Consider the following 19,019-nt stretch of genomic DNA (forward strand, 5'->3'; position numbering starts at 1 on the left):
CTCCCATATTCTTTCCCTATTCCTCACCCATTCTGTGGAGCCAAGCTTGGCGGGCAATACATACTCCTCTCTGGAGACAGAGACCAGGTTTGTCCCCCTCCCCATTCTTAGCCCAATACCTTCCTCTATAATCCAGATCCATATTTGTCTGCCCTATTCCTCCCCACACCCCATTAATGCCCAGTCTGATCCACTAAGATTCAGCTGCGACTTTGGACTTTGCTTTACTATTTAGGCCTCATTTGGATGGACTCCCTTCCCCAAGGATCCAAGCCAGGTATTTGCTCCTCCCACCCATCAGTCTTAGAGTTTCACCCATCTTTCATAAAATGGAGCCAGGAGCCAGGCTTCCAGGTCTGGGCTCCCCAAATCCTTACAGGATCTCACCGTTCAGGACTTTCTCCCTACAACCCTCTCCAGGCTTCTGATCCCTCCAATTTCTCCCCCAGCCCCCGCCTGGCACTGAGTCGTCCATTCTGTTGAAGTATCTACTTTTGGCCTGGGGCCGGGTTTTATAGCCCCCACTGTGGGTCTTGGCAGTCACCACTCTGGCTCCAGGGATCCAAGCCAGGTCGGACCCGAGAGGGGGTGCGGGGCTCCCTCTGCAGCCTCTGGCTGAAACCTGCCCGTGGCCTCCTAGACATCACCAGATGCCTAGGATCCCGCCGGTTCCTTGCCTTTTTCAAACCCACCAGCTGCAGTGTAGTTGCTAGGCTGTGGAAATCCGTAGCGGGTTTTTGCTCATGCCGAAAATCTAAAATTCATTTTTTGCCTCCTCTTCCCCGTCCCCCGCCTCCCAAAGCGAGACGTTTGAGGCGTTTCTAGATACTAACCTCCCCTTAACACTCCCCTCCGTCCCTGCTGCCCGGTCGGCTCCCAGCCCGTGTCCGGGTACCCGGGATCTTCTGCTAGGGTCTTGTCCTGTCCGGCTGACTCCAGTCCTGGCTTTGCGGCCCTCCCTCGTCTTTTATTGTAGGTCTGGTCTCCCAGGGTAGCGGCCTCCTCACAGCTTGTCGGGCGTATAGCCCCTGGATCCTGAAACCGCTTTTACCTGCCCCTCCGGTGCAGCCAGCGCTCCGGATCCCCTCGTGCTGGAGTCCAGCCCTCCTTTTGCCCTTCCCCCTTACACGTAGCTGCCAGGAAGATGGGGGCAACCTACGCCGCCTTCCTGAGCCCCCCTCCCCCGCGAGCCCAGGTCCGGAAATTACAGGCCGGGTCTTACTTGTTCCCACTGCATTAAGCATGACGCATTACTCCGTCTCCCGAGGAAGAATCCGGCCCGAAAATTGCGTGCCCCCGGGTACATTTGGCCCAGTCGCGGCTTCCCACCTCCCCGTTCATCCCTTCTGTTTAATCCAACCCGGGTTTTGCACACCCCTTCCAGCTCTCCCCATTTCTCCTCTCTCTGGACTCTACGCCTCTCCTTTACTTCCCTGCCGGAAAAATCCTCCCCGAGTTTTACATGCACCCGTCTCCCCTCACCCACTCCCCGTTCCGAGGCTGATATCTAGCACGTCGCCTTCCCTCTCCCCGGTTTTCCAGGAGAGCTGGAGGAAGCGCAGGGGAGAAAACTCCAGCCCGGGTTTTCAGGCCTGCCCTCGGTGCGCCCTGGCAGGTTGCGGCGGCCGGTCCCGGGCGGTGGCTCCGGGCCGGGTTTTGCGCGGGTCCATCGTCCCCCTCCCGGAGCTAGTGCGCCCGGGAGCGGGGCGAGCAGGCGGCTTGTCATTGCTGGTACCCGGCGCCGGCTCGGTCCGCGCGTCCTGCGGTGCCCACTGGCCCGGCCCGGCTCCCCCCTTCCGGCCGCTCCGGGGGCGCGACGCCGCCGTGCCCGCCTCCAGCCGCGCCCCCACCAGGCTCTGCGCCGCCAGCCCCCCACCCGAGCCCCCCGCGGCCACTGCGGGGAGCCCAAGCCGTCCGCGCGGGAGCTGTCGGCGCTGCGGCGCCCCCGCCCCGCCGTCTGCCGAGGAGGCCCCGGCGAATGGGGCCGCGCGGGCCCAGGAGTGGCGCCGCCGGGCGGCGGGGGGCTGCAGAGGCTCCTGTTCTGCCGCGTTAACCCCTCGGTCGCCGCCGCCGCCGTCGGAGGGGGCTGGGAAGTCGCCTGGGCGCACACGTGCCACCTCCGTCGGGGCTGCGGAGCTGCGGGGGAGATGCGGGCCGCTGCCGGCGCCGCCTCGGGGGGCTCCGCCTCGCCCCAGACCCGGGAGCTCTGACGCCGCCCCCGCCCCACCGCCTCCGCCGCCTCCCTACCCAGGAGGGGCGCGGACTCGCTCGCCCCCAGCCGCGAGCCGCCACCGCCGCCGCCGCGAGGGGGCTGCCTTTGGAGCTGTGTGATCCTTTTTTTTTTTTTTTTTTAATTTTTGCTTGGTGGCGGTGGTGCTGGGCCAGGGGAAGGAGGGGACACGGAGGCCTCCCTCTCCCCGCCATCCCTCACCCGTTTCCCCCCCGTCCCGGTTCCGGGAGATGTGCCGGGCGGGGGGCCCGGGTTCGCGGAGCCGCAGGAGAGAAGCGCAGGGCCGACCCCAGTGCGGCGCTGGACAGGTGAGTGTCTGCGAGCCCAGGGCGAGGGGGACGCCGCACCTGGGCCAGGTGTGCGGGCCAAGGGTGGGAGGATGGAAGCTGGGGCCTCTTTGGGCCGCGTAGGGGGAGGGGATGCTGGAGCCGCGGGTCACCGCGCCTGAGCCGGAGGGGCGTCGGGGGCGGCCGGCACCTCACCCCTACGGATGAGAGGGCCGCGAGGAGCGGTCCCCACGGAGCGCCGGGGGCGCGGGGGTGCAGATGGGCAGCCGCGGGGACCCGGCGGGGGGAGGGGACCGCGAGTGTGCCCGCGCGTGGCTGCGTGTGCCCGCGCGCGCGCCAGCCTTTGTGGGGAAGCGGCGCGGCAGTGCCTGCGTGTCCCTGGTGCGTGTGCGCGCGGGTGCTTGGCGCCCTGTTTGTGTAGGTGTCTGGGTGTGAACTGAGAGGATGCGTGTGCACGCCGCGCGCGGGCCCCGGGCCTCGGAGGAGCCGTGTCGGGGGCTGGCACCGCAGGATTCTGGGCTGGGGGTTGTTTTTCTCTGGGAGGCATAGGTACGGGGGATGGGGAGGGGTCTGTCTGGGCTCCGCTATCAGGAGGAGGGCTGCAGCCTGCAGCATCTTCTCTCCGTGGTACCCAGTTAAGCATGGGGAGCTGTCGGGTTTGAGCCACCAGATTCGGGCTTTGAAGGCGAGCTCATCCCGTCTACCAGGTGTTGGGGGGTTTCAATTGCCATCCTCTCATCTGAGGGTCCTGGGACAGGAGTCTGGGCCAGAAGAGTGTGAGGGTGTTGTATATGCTACAGCCGTTGCCAGAAAATGCCCCTCCAGTGCGCTCCCGGCCCCCATTTGAAGACAGAACCCTGCCTGCACATAACCTCCAAGAACAGCCCTGTCCATACTCTTCTAGCCTAGATCAACACCCAGCCCCATCCCTGCCCAGCACCTCACTGTACCTTCCTGGTCCTCCCCCACCTCCCCCAGCCATGGCAGCTGCGTGGGTGTCCTTCCATCCCAGTCTTGAGGCAGGGCCCCCTTTCCTCCTGGCTTCTGCAGGACCCTGAGCCTGGGTTTGTCTGCCCACATCCAAACATGTGGTGTGCCTGGGGGGGCAGGGGGAGGGGTTCAAAATGGCTGCCAAGATGGCTGGTCGTGTCTCTCTCTCTCTCTCTCTCTCTCTCTCTCTCTCTCTCTCTCTCTCTCTCTCTCTCTCTCCCTCTCTCTGTCCCTCCCTCCCTCTCTCTCCCTCCCTCTCTCCCTCTCTCCCTCTCTCTCCCCCTCCCCCTCCCTCCCTCCTTCCCTCTCCCTCCCTCCCTCCGTCCCTCCCTCCCTTTCTCTCCTGTCTCCCTCTGCTTGCCCTGTTTCCTTAGCAGTTACTGGAGTCACTGCCGGAGTCACTGCCCAGAAGGGGTTGGACAGTGTGAGGACAGGTGTTGGGGACACCTAAGGGTGCATGTTTGCTCTGGGCCTGTTGACCTCGATGCTGCTTGGGTAGAGGCCTTTGGTCTCTGCTCCCCTTTCCAACACCCCAAGGGTCTGCATGAGCTTGTAACCTGACCCCAGACCCGATCTCTTCACTCAGGCTAACCGCCTGGGTGCTGGCTGCCTGCCCTCTACCAGGTCTCCTAGGCCTGGCACCCTGAATTGATCGTTGGGGTGTCAGGGTGCCTCATGGAGTGTCTCCATTTCTCATCCTCTCCACATGCCCAGTGGCCAGGGGCTGATGAATCCGGCTGGGCCTCGGTCAGGCCCCAGCTGTGGGGCCAGGTGACTACTCCTTCCTCCCCACTCCTCTCCCACTAATGCTGAATTTATTACTTAAAAGTAGGATGAAAATGGGGAGAATAAGAGAAGGAATACAACCTTCATTATCATATCGAGAAAATTATCCGTGATTTTCCTAACTAGCAATTTGCCTGCCATGCCGTTCAGAACTGACTTGCCCATTAATTACAGAGATGAAAAATCATCTGGAAAGAGGAAAAGGGAACTAATTCGATCCCTGGCTGGTAGCAATAGCACCAAGCCACATACGTGTGCGCGCCCACATGTGAGCGCCAGCCCTGCTGCTGGCATCATTACTTTCCTCCTCCTCGTCTCTTGGTGAACTCCTGCAGGGCCTCCACCCACCCCCTGCTCTTCTCTCCTGCTCTCCAATGCCCTGCTAGGCCAGCCCTCCCTCCATAGGGTGCCAGTCTCAACCCCCACTCGTGGGCATCTGGTGGGGATCTGGCGTGTGAGGCTCAATCACCTGAGCTGATGCCTGCCCTTGGGCATGGAGATGGCGCTCTGGATGGGGGGAGGATGGGGAGCAGGGGACCAGTGCCCCTGAGCTGTGGGCCCTGCAGAGAGGAGGTGGAAGGCTGGATGGGGAGCCCCTTCTCCAGGGCCCAAGGAAGACCCTGTGGGTATGTGGGGCGTGGGGGAGGGGCCTACAGGCGCCAAATCTGCTCAGGAGTCTGTTTGTATCAAGGTCTGGGCTCCAGGCTGGGGCAGCTCCCCCTGCGTGTGGGGCTCTGTCTTGTGTGTGTCCCTCCTGCGAGCCCCAGGAGGTTGCACTGCCCAGGAGGTTGCACTGCTCTGCCCTGGACCGGGTACCTCTAATGGGTTACAGGAGCAGGAGCAGGATTCCCTCCATCCCCACCCACTGGCCACAGGGAGCTCCATTGGGATCTATGCCCCTTCCTACCTCTCCAGCCAGACGGGTGTCCAAGGACACGGAAGGCTCTGGTTTCTGTGTGGGCTCCTCCGGAGGATCCGATTTCCATAGGCCAGACACTTCCCGTCCTCCAGCCCCTTCTATGGGGAGGCAGGGGGAGGGGCTCCTGAAGTGCGGGTTCCCTAGGTCTGGAACCAGGATCTGAGCACAGTGACCCTGGCGATGCCTGAGTGAGCTAGCATCTCTCCTGGGCCCAGCCTTAGTCACCCCGATGCAAGAGGAAAATAGGGTCCCAGGGTGGGAGGGGGTCTCATTGTCCCTGGAATCCAGTCCTCTGTCCCTGTCTGTCTTCTGTACCTGTGTGTACCAGTTCTGTGAGTGATTTGGATGATGACCTGGCTGAGCCACTGTGTGGCCATGTGTCGTCAAGTTTGTCTTATGTTCATAGGGGTCTCCTGTGTGCTGATGTTTGTGAGTTTTGGAGAGGGGCTGGCCCTGTGTGTATGTATCTCCATGCGTGAGCAGCTGTCTGCATCCTGTGTGGACCTGCAGGCATTTGCCTAGGTGTGTGTACGCTGGGATCCTTAGAGCAAGGCTGGTCACCTCTTTTATGCAATCTGTGACCATTTGCCAAGTGCCTTCTCCACGAGGCACCGTGCTGGGAATGTCGTGGGAACAGTGCCCTGGTCTTATCCTCATGGAGCTCACAGTCTAGTGACACATAAGTGATTTCAGTCAAGGGCTCATGTCATAGGAGTTGTGGAGAAGGCTGTGTCTCCCACTTCAGAGTGGCCAGAGTCCCAGCTGGGGAGGGCAGCCCCAGATTTGGAAGGCAGCAGCCTCTGGGTCCCAGCACTACAGCCGTCCTAGGCATGGGGCATCCTGGATTTGACTCTGCAAAATCATCCCTGTCACCTCTTCCCCCTCACCCCCTCTCTCTCTTTGCTGCTTCTCTAACATGGGAAGCACGATTCTACCCCAGGACCTTTGCACTGGCTATCCCTCCACCTGGGACCTCACCCAGACATCTCCAAGGCTTTTGCTTTCTCACCTGCTTCAAATATCACCTCCCCAGTAAGTTTTACCCCGTGCAGCCTGTTTAAAATTGCAGCCTCCCCCCGCCTCCTGACTTCCCATAGCATGGCTGGCTTTTGCACACTGTAATTTCCTGATTTATTGCACCTCATTTATCGTCTGTCTCCCTGACCAGGATCCAAGTGTTCGGGGAGTTTGTTACTTGGTTTGCTTTGGGATCCCAGGTGCCTAGACTCATACCTGGCCCATAGTAGGTGTTTAAGAAATCTTGCCTGAGTGAATGGGAGGGCGTCTCATAAAGGACCAGAGACTTCTGTGTAACTCCCATGGCTGTGCACAACTAGGGCTCCCATTGCCCTGGCCTCCTTGGGAGAATTGAAGGCTGCCTGCCAAGGGCCAGACTAGACCAGCTCTTCACCTGTCCCCTGGCACATCTAGGCAAACTGTCTCTAAAGTGGCCTTCTCGTGCTTGTGGGTGAGGCTGAGTGGGTAGGCAGGTGGCTCCTCTATAGGGCTGTGTGCAATATAGAGTTTAGAGCTCAGAGGGAGAACATGGGGGCCCCCTGCCCTTGCCAGGGGTAAGAGCCTCAGCGTTAAAGCCTGAGCAGCCCTTCCCCGACCTCCTCCTGGAGCACTGACCCAGCCTCTCTCTCATGGGATAGGACCCATTGTTTCAGTCTGCCCTGGCCCCAGGGAACTAGCTAAGCAGAGGCCCGCTGCCACCCCTCCGACTCCAAAATTTGGGGAAAATAGAAATCTCAATAAATAGATGCCAAGTCTAAAAGTAGCCCTGCCCTCCTGCCAGCTAAAAATAGTCAAAGCCCCTCCCTCAGAGGGTAAAGATACCCGGGAAGGCAGGTGGGGCTCCTATCTGCTGCTGGGGAGGTGGTACAGGCAGGTGAGGTGGTACAGGCAGGTGAGGCGGTGCAAGCAGGTGAGGGGCCCAGGGCAGAGTCTGAACTGTGGCAGTCCTGACATTGGGGCCACATCATTCTTTGTGGGGGGCTGTCCTGTGCATCATAGGACTTTTAGCAGCATCCCTGGCCTCCATACTCTAAATACCAGTTAGCATCTCACCACCCCGACACACACTCTAGTGGTGACACCTAAAAATGCAGACATTGCCAAATGGCCTGGGATGAGGGGCAAAATCCTCCTCCTCCTGTGTTGTCCCCAACAACCCCCTCCCCCCTCCCCTTAGCTTCCCCTCCCCCCATTGAGAACCACTGGTTTAGATCAGGGGTCAGCAGACTTTCTCTGTGAAGAGCCAAATACTAATATTATTGGAGACTTCTGTGGGCCTCTTACCAGCTCTTTGCATATCCTTCCTCTGCTTCTTTTTCTCAACCCTTTGAAAGTAGCAAAACCATTCTTAATTCATTGGCTGTACAGAAACAGGTGGTGACTGGACCGTAGGTGGTCAACTCCTGCGCTAGAGCGTCCCCAAATTACCCTTGGTAGTGGAGATTGGGGCACCTGTGGATGCACCCTCATCAGCAGAGGGGCAGCCCCATTAGGGGCGAGTCCAGTGCAGCCTGTCCCTGTCATCTCCCTGCCCTCATCTCCTCCGGCTCTCCTGTGCTCACTCTCCACCAGTCACACTGGCTTCCTCACTGGTCCTCAAACATGCATGGGCCAACTGCAGGGCCTTTGCATGAGCTATGTCCTCTGCCTGGAACATTTTTCTCTTCCTTGGACACCTGTATGACTCCTCCCTCACCTGTACAGGGCTTTGCTGAAATGTCGGGCCTTCCATTATATTAGTACACCACAGAATTTCTTTAGTGCTCTTTGTGTCTGGCTTTCCACAGCTGTGTCTCCAGCACCAAATCAGTGGCTGGCCCATAGTAGGTGCTCTAAAAAACATGTGTGGAATTGCCACGTATGTTTCTAAGCCCCACAACCACCGTGTGAACCTTCTGTCCCATTTCCTCAGGAGAAAGAGAGAGAGAGAGAGAAAGAGAGACTGAGAGAGAAGAAATAAAGGGGGCCTCATCACATGGCCTGAAGTGGGCACAGTGGGATTTGAACCTAGGTCTCTGGTCTCTGCCAGCGTCTAGTGGCAGCAGAGGACCCAAAGGCTTCTCCCATGCCCTCTGTTTCTGTGACTGTTTCCAGCTCTGCTGAGCCTGGAGTGCGAGGCTTGGAGCTGGACAGTGAACAACTTGGTGGGGAAACAGACCACAGAGCACTGTGGTACCACCCTCTGTTATGGGGAGCACAGAGACGGTGCCTGGCTGGCTTGCAAGTCAGGGAGGGCTTCCTGGAGGAGGAAGCTTCTCAGCTGCAGCCTAGAGGGAGAAGGAAAGATAAAGTAGAGGGGAAGGAGAGTGAGAAGGAAGGGCCCATCCTGAGGTCAGAAAGAAGGTGGTGGCTCAAAGGGGAAAAAGAAAGATGTAGTTTCATAGCCGGGCATGCAAAGAGAGACTGGAGGCTGATCTAGGGAGCCAAAGGACTGAGTTTGTGAGTTTGCATTTCTATTTGTCCATGGGGCTGAGAAGGCCTGTGGAGGGGTCAAGTCACACAGGACAGGGTCTGAATATCCAATATGAGCTCCCTGTGGCTGCTGTATGGGAGAGAAGTGCAGAGGGCAGGAAGGGAGGCCAAGAAGAGGAGGCCATTGCGGCTGTCAAGGTGAGGGCTCCAGTGGGGACCTTGAAACATTAGAGATGGACTGGTGTGCGGTTTTCAAGTCAGAGTTGACATGATTTGGTGGGTGTTTGGCTGGAGGGCGGAGGAAAGGGGGAGGGGAAGGGAGAAACTGCAGGTTTCTGGTTGTTTTTTCCCCCCTTTTTCTGCCCCCCCCCCGCCCAACTCTGGTTCAAGCCATTGTTTCTCAGTCTAGTTGTGTAGGACACAGCTCCCTGGCCTATGCTGGTATTATGAGCCTTGTGCTCCCCCTGGCTGAGGCAGCCGGTCAAGGGTCATCGGCTCTTGCCAACTTCCGTCCATTCACACTGGCTGTCAGCCACTCATGGCAGCACACGGCAGCCCAGCTCCAGGGAGAGCCATTGTTCACAATCTTAGCTGTAGAGGGTGCAGCTCACTGGCCCATGTGGGAATCGAACCGGCGACCTCCGTGTTAGGAGCACGGCGCTCCAACCACCTGAGCCACCAGGCTGCCCCCATGTTTCTAGTTTTGACAGTGGGTGGACAGGGAGGAAAGAAGAAGGTGGGCGTGGGGAGCATCTGCCACTCTCAGCACCCACCCCCACAGTCTAATCTCCTCTTCCAATTAAGAGTCTATGAACACCTGAGTCAGGTCTCATTTCTCCTCTATTCAGAACCTCCGTGGCTCCCACCTCACCCAGAAAACCCCAAGTCCTTCATGAGGCCCACAAGGCCCTGCATGCTCTGCTCTGTAACTCCCCGCTCCACCTGGTCCTCACCTCTGCCCACTCTCCCTCTTTCTCACCTGGCTGCAGCTACACTCCACATCCAGCCTCAGGGCCTTTGCACATGCTGTTCCTGCTGCCTGGGATCTTCTTTCCCTGGGTACCTAGATGGCTTACTTCCTTGAGATCTGTGCCAAAATGTCACCTCCTCAATGAGGCAGTCCCCGATCACCCCATCTATACCACCCAAACATAACCTTCCCCCATCACCGTCTTGCCCCTTTGGGCCTATTTTTCCCCAAAGCACTTGTGACCCAGTGAGAACTAGGTAACTATCCACTGAATGGATGACCCATTCTCTAGGTTTGTTTCATCTTTGTTCATTAAACAAATTAACAAGTACCCACTCCTGGCCCAGGGCTGGGGATGCAACAGAGCGCCAAGTGACAGTGATGGAACTTTCCCTGTTGAGTCCCCAGTGGGTAGTCAAGACAGACGATCAACAGCAGAACTCAAATCCGATTAGGGGAGCAAAAGGTGGAGGCCCAGTATACTGCAAATGTGGGTACAGGAGAGACCAACGCAGTCTTGGTGGGCAGAGCTTTTGGGAGGAAGAGTGGGGCAGAGGGTGGTTGTGAGAGAGAGTTGTGGTGGGGAGCAGAGAACAGGCACCTTAGGAGGCCAGCGTAGAGAGGGTGATGACGAGGTGGCAGGAGACCAGAGCCTGGGACACCATGTTAGTGCACTGAGGCAATGGGAGCCATGGAGGACTGTAGGCAACGAGGGAAGTGATTGGGTTTTCATTTTGCAAAGGTCACTCTGGCTACAGGATGGTAATGGGATGGGATGGGAGTGGCAGATAGATGGGGGAGACCAGAGAAGAGGGAAAGGTATGTTTTGAACAGCCCCCACTCCCCTGCAGTCCAGCGCCACTCAGTAAGCAGTGACCTTTCAAAATTTAACAAGACAGGCAAACCCCACCCTGTGGCACAGACATCTAGTGGGAGAGAGATAATAAGCAAATAAGTAAGATGCATGGCTGGTGTGCTAGTGATGAGTGCTGGGGAGAAAAAAAAGGCAGAGTGGGATGTAGGAGTGCTGGGACCAGCAGGGGCCTAAAGGAAGCAAGGGAGGAGCTGTGTGGGTGGCTAGAGAAGAGTGAACAGCCTGTGCAAAGGCCCTGAGGGATTGTGCCTGGTGTTTTCCACCAGGAAAACGGGAGCTGACTGAGTGAGGAGCTGAGAACAGGGAGGTGAGAGGGCAGAGCATGCAGGGCCTTGCTGTCCAGGGGAGGACTTGGGCGATGGCTCTGAGTGAGGTGAGAACCATGGCGGGTTCTGAGCTTTGGAGGGACATGCCGGAACTCAGGTGCTCACAGGCGCCCTCTGGCTGCTGTGGGCGGAACAGACTGGGGGCAGGGCGAGCAGGAGTGGGGGAGCGGACTTGGGAGGGGGCTATGGTGCTAGGGCAGGTAGGACATGGTGGGGCTGGACCGGGGAGGGAGCCAAGGGGCGGGGAGAAGTGAGCAGATTCTGAAGGGGGAGCTGCTGTTGTTGGATGTTGGGGTGAGAGGAGGAAAGGGGTCCAGGATGACTGTACAGTTCTTGAGTGTAATGTGGAAAGATGGTGGGGCGGAAGGTGGTGGTGGTGGCACTGAATGTGCGGCGGGGACCCTGCCTTTCCTGAGCCCGCAGCCCCCTTTCTGAAGAAGAGCCACGTGCTGGGCACTGTCTGGGCAGTTGTTCCGTCTGTTCGAGGTAGACATGTTAGTCCAGAGTAGGGAAAAGGAAATAGGCCCAGCCTTGGGCAGCAAATTCAGACCCAAGAGCCTCGTCCTACCTACCCCAGGGCTTGCTGCTTCCCCATTCTGTCATGCCTGAGGGCCGTCTGGAGGAGGTGGACCTGTGGAGGCTGCTAGGTTTGGGGAGGGAGGAAGAGTCAGAGTCTTGTGTGGAAGGGCAGGACAGTGAGGGGCCCAGAGCCTTTCTGTCAGCACCGCCCTCCCCCCCCAGGCACTCAGACTCTCACCCACTGGAGCACTGAGGGTTGCCATGGCAGCCATACTCTAAGGCAGCCTGAAGGTGCTCCCCCTCTTCCAGCAGCCGGTTCTCCTCCTGTCACGTCCCCTGGCCCATCCCAGGGTACCCAAGCACAGAGCCTGGGCTGCATCACCTGCCCCCAGGACGCCCACTGCACCCCACTTGACTTGAGACTAATGTGGGGCTCAGGTGCAAACACTGAGGCAGGTGTGAGGCAGGTGGGCAGTCCACAGGACCTGGGAGCGGGACGTGCCTGAGGACTAGTCCCCCTCTCGGGGTGAGGGCAGTGAGCCCTGTTTCCCATGGGTTCAGTTGTGGTCACCCAAGTTCACTGAGGCTCGAGGTGGGGACAGATGCAGGTGCAGGCTCACCTGGCCCTGCAGGTGAGGAAACTCCAGGCATGTCCAGCTCTGAGGACCTGTCACACAAATGCAGCAGGGGCCTGCAGGTGGGGCTCTCTTGGCCCCCAGGGTTTCCCCAGTTCCTCGTGTCTAGCCTGGGGGACCAGCCTGCCTGGGTTTAAAGCCCCGTCACCAATTGGGTGCCCCTGGGACCTTACTTTCCTTTTCTGTAAAATGTGGGTATGTACGTCACCCCTCCTCCATTTACTAAGTTCTTATGAGGATTAAATGAGATAATTTGTGAGGATTAAATGGGGTGCTCTCATGATCACCCCATGGTGCTCCTCACGGAGCACGGAGGTGTCAGCTGCTGTGCCTGGCACCTCAGATGGTTCGGGCACTAGGTATCCCAGCAGCCCTCCACCCCACCCCTCTCCCTCAGTTTGTGAAAGATTCCCTAAAGTAGTGCAGCCCAGGGCCCTGCCCCCATCTCCGCCTCCCCCCGCCACCATGTGTCCTGACACCTGTGTGACTTTCCTAGGGCTGCTTTAACAAACTGCCCCAGACTAGGTGGCTTTAACACCAGAAATGTATTGTCTCCCAGTTCTGGGGGCCGGAAGTCCAAGATCGGGGTGTTGTCAGGGTGGGTTCCTCCTGGGGTTTCTGAGAACCTATCCCACGCCGCTCCCCGGCTTCTGGTGGCTGCTATTAATCCTTGGTGTTCCTCGGCTTGTAGAAGCATCACCCTGGTTCTGCCTTTGTTTTCATGTGGGGTTCTCCCTGTGTGCATGTCCACATTTCCCCTTTTTATAAGGACACCATTCTTATTGGCTGACTTTAATGACCTCACTGTAACTTGATTACCTTTTTTAAAGACCCTCTCTCTATTCTGAGGTCCTGTGGGATAGGACTCAAACATATCTTTTTTGGTGGTGGGGGGAACACAATTCAATATTCAATCCATAATAACCCCCTCTCAAGGCCTCAGGGATGATCCAGGTGGGTCCAACATATCGACACCTGGCCTCCCCACCTAAGTGGGCACCAGCTGGCAAGCAAAACTCTCCAGGGTGGGGTGGATGTGCAGTCAGGCCAGAAGGGTGGGAACGGGAGCCACAGTGCCTAGCTCCTGAGCTGGGCTCAGTTTTGGTGGTTCCGGGGGCTTCCTGGGGGAGCTCCAGGGAGGTGAACTCAGGGAGCAATGGGCAACCTGTGGGGAACACTTTCTGTGCCCCTAAGGCAATGGTGCTTAGCCTGTGAAGGCTAGGCTTGGCCCCCAGGTCACAGGGCAGGCACCCCGTCTCCAGTAGTACCCACCATCATCCTTAGTCACTTACCTTGGTTCATTCATGAACTGTTTGAGGCTACACTGCGTGTCTAGGTGCCAGGAGATGGTCTTGGGGGCTTCCATTCTCTTGAGGGTACAAAAGAAATCCATGAATGAACAGGTAGAGTCACACGACAGAGATGTGATCAGTGGTGATGGTGGTGACAATTGCTGCAGGGGACATTTTGCACTCACTACATGCCAGGCGCAGCCCCGAGTGTTCCATGTGTATGAATTCATCTTGTTGCACAACTATCCTATGAGGTATCCCCATTTTACCAAGAAGAAAATGGGAACACAGGTTACAGGATGGCAGGGGCTGGACCGGCAGGCACTGATTGCCAGGTGCTGTGATACGGGGTGTTGGAGGCCTGTGTGCATTTCTGAGGGGCGCGCAGCTGAGCTGAAATCTAAGGGATGTGAAGGTGGGAACTGGCTGGCTGGAGCAAGGGGGGAGGGGGCAGGCGTCAGAACACACGTGGCCCTGTGGACCATGAAACGGGAGCCAGTACAGGATTTCAGCTGGGGAGCGCCCTGTCCAGATTGTCCTGGAAAAGACCTCTCTGTGGAAACAACCCAAGTGTCCATCTTTGGATGAACAGATAAACAGAATGTGGTCCATCCACACAGTGGAACATTACTCAGCCATCAAAAAGGGTGAAGCACTGACACACACTAGCTGCAACGGGGATGAACCCAGAAAACATCAGGCTGAGTAAGAGAAGCCAGACCCGAAAGGCCACATGTTGTATGATTCCCTGTATATAAAATATCCAGAATAGGAAAATCCATACAGACAGAAAGCAGATTAGCAGTTGCGGGGCGGGGGGGGGGGCTGGGAGCGAGGGGAGGAGTTTTTGCCCCAAACAGGCACAGTTTCTGTTTGAGGTGATAAAAAAAAGTTTTGGAAATAGATCATGGTGGTGGTGGCACAGCATTAGGAATATAATTAATGCCACTGAATCGTATGGTTAAAATGACAAATTTTATGTTTTGTGTGTGTGTGTGTGTGTGTGTATGTATATACATATGTGTATGTGTGTACATATATATGAGATGTGACAAGTTCACGAACTTGTTGCAACGATGTTGTTAACCTTTTTTGATGTCAGAGGGATTATTCATTATGAATTTATGCCAATTGGACAAACAGTTAACCAAGTTTACTATTTGGAAGTGCTGAAAAGCCTGCATGAAAAAGTTAGTCGACCTGAACTTTCTGCCAACAATTCATGGTTCTTGCATTACAACAATGCACCAGCTCACAGGGCTCTATCTGTGAGGGAGTTTTTAGCCAGTAAACAAATAACTGTATTGGAACACCCTCCCTACTCACCTGATCTGGACCCCAATGACTTCTTTCTTTACCCAAAGGTAAAGGAAATATTGAAAGGAAGACATTTTGATGACATTCAGGACATCAAGGGTAATACGACAGCTCTGATGGCCATTCCAGAAAGAGTTCCAAAACTGCTTTGAAGCGTGGACTACCGTTTCCCCGAAAATAACCTAGCCCGACCATCAGCTCTAATGCGTCTTTTGGAGCAAAAATTAATATAAGACCAAGTCTTATATTATAGTAAAATAAGACCAGGTCTTATATTAATTTTTGCTCCAAAAGACGCATTAGAGCTGATGGTCTGGCTAAGTTATTTTCGGAGAAACAAGGTAGGGGCTGGCATCGGTGCATAGCTTCCCGAGGGGAGCACTTTGAAGGTAGCCGTAGTGATACTCAGCAGTGAGGTACGTAGCATTTTGTTTAGGATGAGTTCGCAGACTTAATTGTCAGACCTCATACGTGTGTGTGTGTGTGTGTGTGTGTGTGTGTGTGTGTACATATATACATATATATCATAATTTTTTTAAAAAATGTCCTTCTGGCTGCTGGGGGAGTCTGGCGTGTAGGAGTAAGAGGGGCTGGAGGGAAGTTGGGAAGGAGTCAGGGCCATCTGGGGTAGACAGTGAGCCCAGGTCTGGAGGGTGGCTGCTGAGGATGGATGGACGCTGGAATGTTCTGGAGGCACAGACCGAAACGTGGCTCCTGAACTGGATGTGTAGGGAGTAAGGGACAGAGAAGCCAAGCATTTTGACTCCTGAACGTTTGGCCTGAGGCCCTGAGAGGATGGTGAGATCATGGACTCATATGGGGGGCTTTGCTTTGGTCTGGTCAGGCTGCTCGTGACTTGGAGACCCGAGTGGAGGTGTACACAGTGAGGAGGGAGACAGAGCTGGAACTCGAATGTGGCAGTCGTCGTGGTACAGATGGTGTCTAAAGAGGCTGCTTGGGATTCCCAGGCGGGGGCTATGGATAGGGAAGAGGCCTGGGGACTGCATTTGGGGTCCCAGTGTACTGGGGTGCAACCGGGGAGGAGGGAGCGGAGCCCCCCCGCCCCTCCCCACACCAAGCAGTGGACAGCGCCCTCTGATGGCTCGCCTATCGTGTGTATAGACTGTTGTTCTTACCAGAATCCTGCAGATTTGAGCTACTGAGGGAACTTGGGTGGGGGAGGGGAAAGGACCCACTCAAGGTCACACAGTGCGTAAATGACAGACCCCCAGAGCCTGGCATCCCAGCCTCCCCAGCATTAACCAGCCACTAACCAGTTTGACTACCTCAGGGAAGCCGGGGAAAGGAATGTCCATCAGCCTGGGGTCAATGCCTCCCCTGAGCCTGACCCCGGCTAGGAGATGGGGTGGGGGGAGAAATAAGGTGGTGAGGAGCACCCCTCCCGCAATTGTAAATGCTGTGAAATGGTAAAATGCTGTGAAATGAACCTGAAGTTCCGCAGGCCACGTCTGGTTAGGGTGTGGGAGCAGACGCAGTTTCAGGCAGTCCAGGGGTGATTTCCTGCTGGCTGGGCTGGGGACGGGGCAGAGAACTGTTGCAGGGATGGGGTGCAGGGCTGCACTGTGGACTTATTGTCCCATTTCATGTGAGAGGAGACTGAGACCTGCAGGGGGTGGGTGTCTTGCCCCAGGAGCTTGGCGCACCATCTTTATTTCTTGAGAACCTGTGTTGAGTCCCTGCCGGCAAAGATCTCATGGTCTAGTGGGGAAGGGCGACAACAGATCTGCTAATGTTGATAGGTACTGTTAGGTGAGGTTGAAGGCTATGAATTAAAAATGGCAAAAGGATGGCGAGTGAAGGTGGTGGGAGTGTTTGAGGAGGTTGGGGTTGGTCACTCTGCTGGGGTGACCTTGGAGTTGAGCTCTGAACAGTGAGAAGCTGCCACATGGATGCGGGAACAGCCCAGGCAAAGGGGAGGGGAGCAGAAGGAGGCTGGAACGTTCTAGGAGCCGGAGGGTTAGAGAGCGCGGTGGCCCCAGATCTCCAGTGGCCGCTAGGCCCTGGTGAGGAACAGAGACGCCAGTGGAGAGCAGAGAGATTTATATCGTTGAATGATCCCTTAGCACCGAGTGGAGGGCAGGTTTGGAGGCAGGGAGGCCAGGAGGGTGAGCCAGGACAGTGTCCAGGCGCAGCAGAATAGTGCCTTATTCCTGGGTGGTGGCATTGGGAACCAGAAGTGGGCAGATTGGTGAGATCCTTTGGCAGCAGAGCCCACAGGACTTGCTGACGAAGCTCATGAAGGGGAGGGGAGAAGCGAGGAATCAAGGCACATTCCTACGTTTGGGGTCTGAGATTCATTCAACAAATACTGCTGTGTGCCAGGCCTGTTCTAGAAGCTGGGGATAGGTTGTGAGTAAAAAATCCCAAAGATCCCTGCCCGTGCAGGGGCCGTTCCGTACATGAGATAGTTACATTTGAATAAAGGCCTAAAGGAGGCAAGGGAGCAGAGGGAACAGCCATGTGGACAACTGGCAGGCAGAAGATACATGTAGAGGAAGCAACAAGTGCAAAGGCCCTGGGGCAGGGCCTGGTGAAGTGGAGGCAGGCATGACCGGAGCAGAGACAGGGGTCGGGGAACTAACTGCACCAGTCAATAGGCTTTCTTTTGGGGGGAAAAACAGTAGCCAGGACTCTGTTGAGAGATTCCAGACTGGACATAAGAGATTTGGAAAATATTGGGTGGTGAGTGGTGTTGAAACTGGGGGACAGGCTGGGGTGACGGTGGGAGACGGCAGAGCAGAGGTTTGTATACTGGATGGCTGGTTAAAACATGGGCATTGGCCTTCCCCAGAGACTATGTGTTTCTAGCAAGTTACTGGCCAGGCTGGCGCTGCTGGGCCAGGGCCACACGTGGAGAACTGGGTGTAGATACAACAAAGGGCTGAGTGCAGATCTGCGCATGCAACCTTGAGAGCATCCAGAGGAAACGAAGGCAGCAAGAAGTGGGAAGGAGCAGCCATGAAGGAGGAAAAGAGCTCTGCAGGGGAGGGCATACAACACAACACACACACACACACACACACACACACACACACCCATCTCCAGCTTATCCTGAGGATTCCCTGGAAAGGAAAGAGGGGACACAGTTATCCCTGATCCCTGATCTGTGGCATGCCAGCCAGCTGGATTCTAGGGGGGGAGGGAGGGAGAGAGAGAGAGAGAGAGATTGAGAGAGAGAGGAAGCAGGGGACTGCGGGTGGGGCCTGGGTTTCTGTCTGATCTGGAGGGGGAGGCTGCGAGTCAGGCCAGTATGCCTGGGTCCCCCACCCTGGACGCCACCATGCTGGGTGAGGAAACTCGGCAGGAGGTCAAATGGGCAGAGTTGGGATTTCGGGATGGGAACGAGGCTTCCAGAGGGTCCCTTTCCCCAGGATGGAGTGTCTGAGGGCTGCCTGGTGACATCCTGGTGAGTTGCCCCTGCCACCTGAGGGGGTCTATCAGACCATGGGAGGTGCTTCCAGGAGGTTCCAAGGTGCCCAGACAAGACAGGTGGGTCTGTCTGCTGGGGTGAGAGTGGGAGTGGGAGTACAGCGTGAGCCAGAGGCCCTGGTAGGGGGCAGCCTCTGGCTAGAGGGTTTGGCTTCTGTCAGTGGAGATTCTGGACCTGGGCTGGCCCCTCTCTGTGCTGCCGGACAGATGGCTTTGGCCACCAGCAAGAGGGAGTGGCCCAAACGCCCCTCCTCCTGGGCTCACTGGGGGACGGCCCCTGCCTCACTGTCCTTGTTCCCATCCCCCAGGCTGGTGGGCCAGGCCGCGGTGCCCACCTGGTGATGTGGGGTGAGGCCCACTGCACAAGCCACTGAGAGCCGCGAACACGCCCGCAGCTGCCGCTATGGCCCGCCTGGCTGCAGTGCTGTGGAGTCTCTGCATCACCGCCGTCCTGGTCACCTCGGCCACCCAAGGTAGGTGTTGTTGGGCTGCAGAGGGGCCATGTTTCCAAAGTGCGGCCGGGAGGACGGGTAGGGCATTGAAATACCTCTGACCACTCGTTAAAGAACCATGGCTCCCACCCCACCCCATCCCGAGCAGGAAATAGGTCAGAGAAAGAGTTGGTGATTACACGCCCCCAGCACCACCCAGGGATCCCCATCCCCTCATCCCCAACACCCACAGGTCCCAGAGCCTGGGACACAGGCAGGGGCCCCCTGGGACCGGCACAGGCCTTCCTGGGGAGCTGAGGCTCCTCTCGTGTCTGTCTCTCTTTCTCTCTCTCTCTCTCTCTCTCTCTCTCTCTCTCTCTCTCTCTCTCTCATTACATCTCCCAGGCTCTCACTGGGAAGAGGCTTAATTAAAGCATGTCCGCTGACGTTTATTTAAAAACAACTAATTACCCTGCTCGGCCCTCTGCCGGCCCTGGGATCCTGCACACGCCACAATTAGTGCCCCGAGCCTGCCCGCCCACCCTCACCGATTACTCAATTATG

The 19,019-nt window shown here is 57.0% G+C and overlaps 1 protein-coding gene across 4 annotated transcripts in view; it reads left to right on the forward strand.

The window, feature by feature from the left end:
- The first annotated feature begins 2,046 nt into the window (after positions 1–2,046).
- ADGRL1 (adhesion G protein-coupled receptor L1) overlaps positions 2,047–19,019 on the forward strand; it is a 42,559-nt gene continuing 25,586 nt past the window's right edge. Inside the window, exons 1-2 of one of the 4 annotated variants that reach the window (XM_033133804.1) lie at positions 2,047–2,538; positions 18,333–18,497. In XM_033133804.1, coding sequence (XP_032989695.1) covers positions 18,428–18,497 — 70 coding nt within the window. In that variant the 5' untranslated portion in view covers positions 2,047–2,538; positions 18,333–18,427. The remainder of the gene's footprint in view (positions 2,539–18,332; positions 18,498–19,019) is intronic. The other 3 variants (XM_033133801.1, XM_033133802.1, XM_033133803.1) reach the window with 3 other exon arrangements.

Source organism: Rhinolophus ferrumequinum, chromosome 18 (assembly GCF_004115265.2).
Source record: "Rhinolophus ferrumequinum isolate MPI-CBG mRhiFer1 chromosome 18, mRhiFer1_v1.p, whole genome shotgun sequence".
Classification (NCBI taxonomy): domain Eukaryota; kingdom Metazoa; phylum Chordata; class Mammalia; order Chiroptera; family Rhinolophidae; genus Rhinolophus; species Rhinolophus ferrumequinum.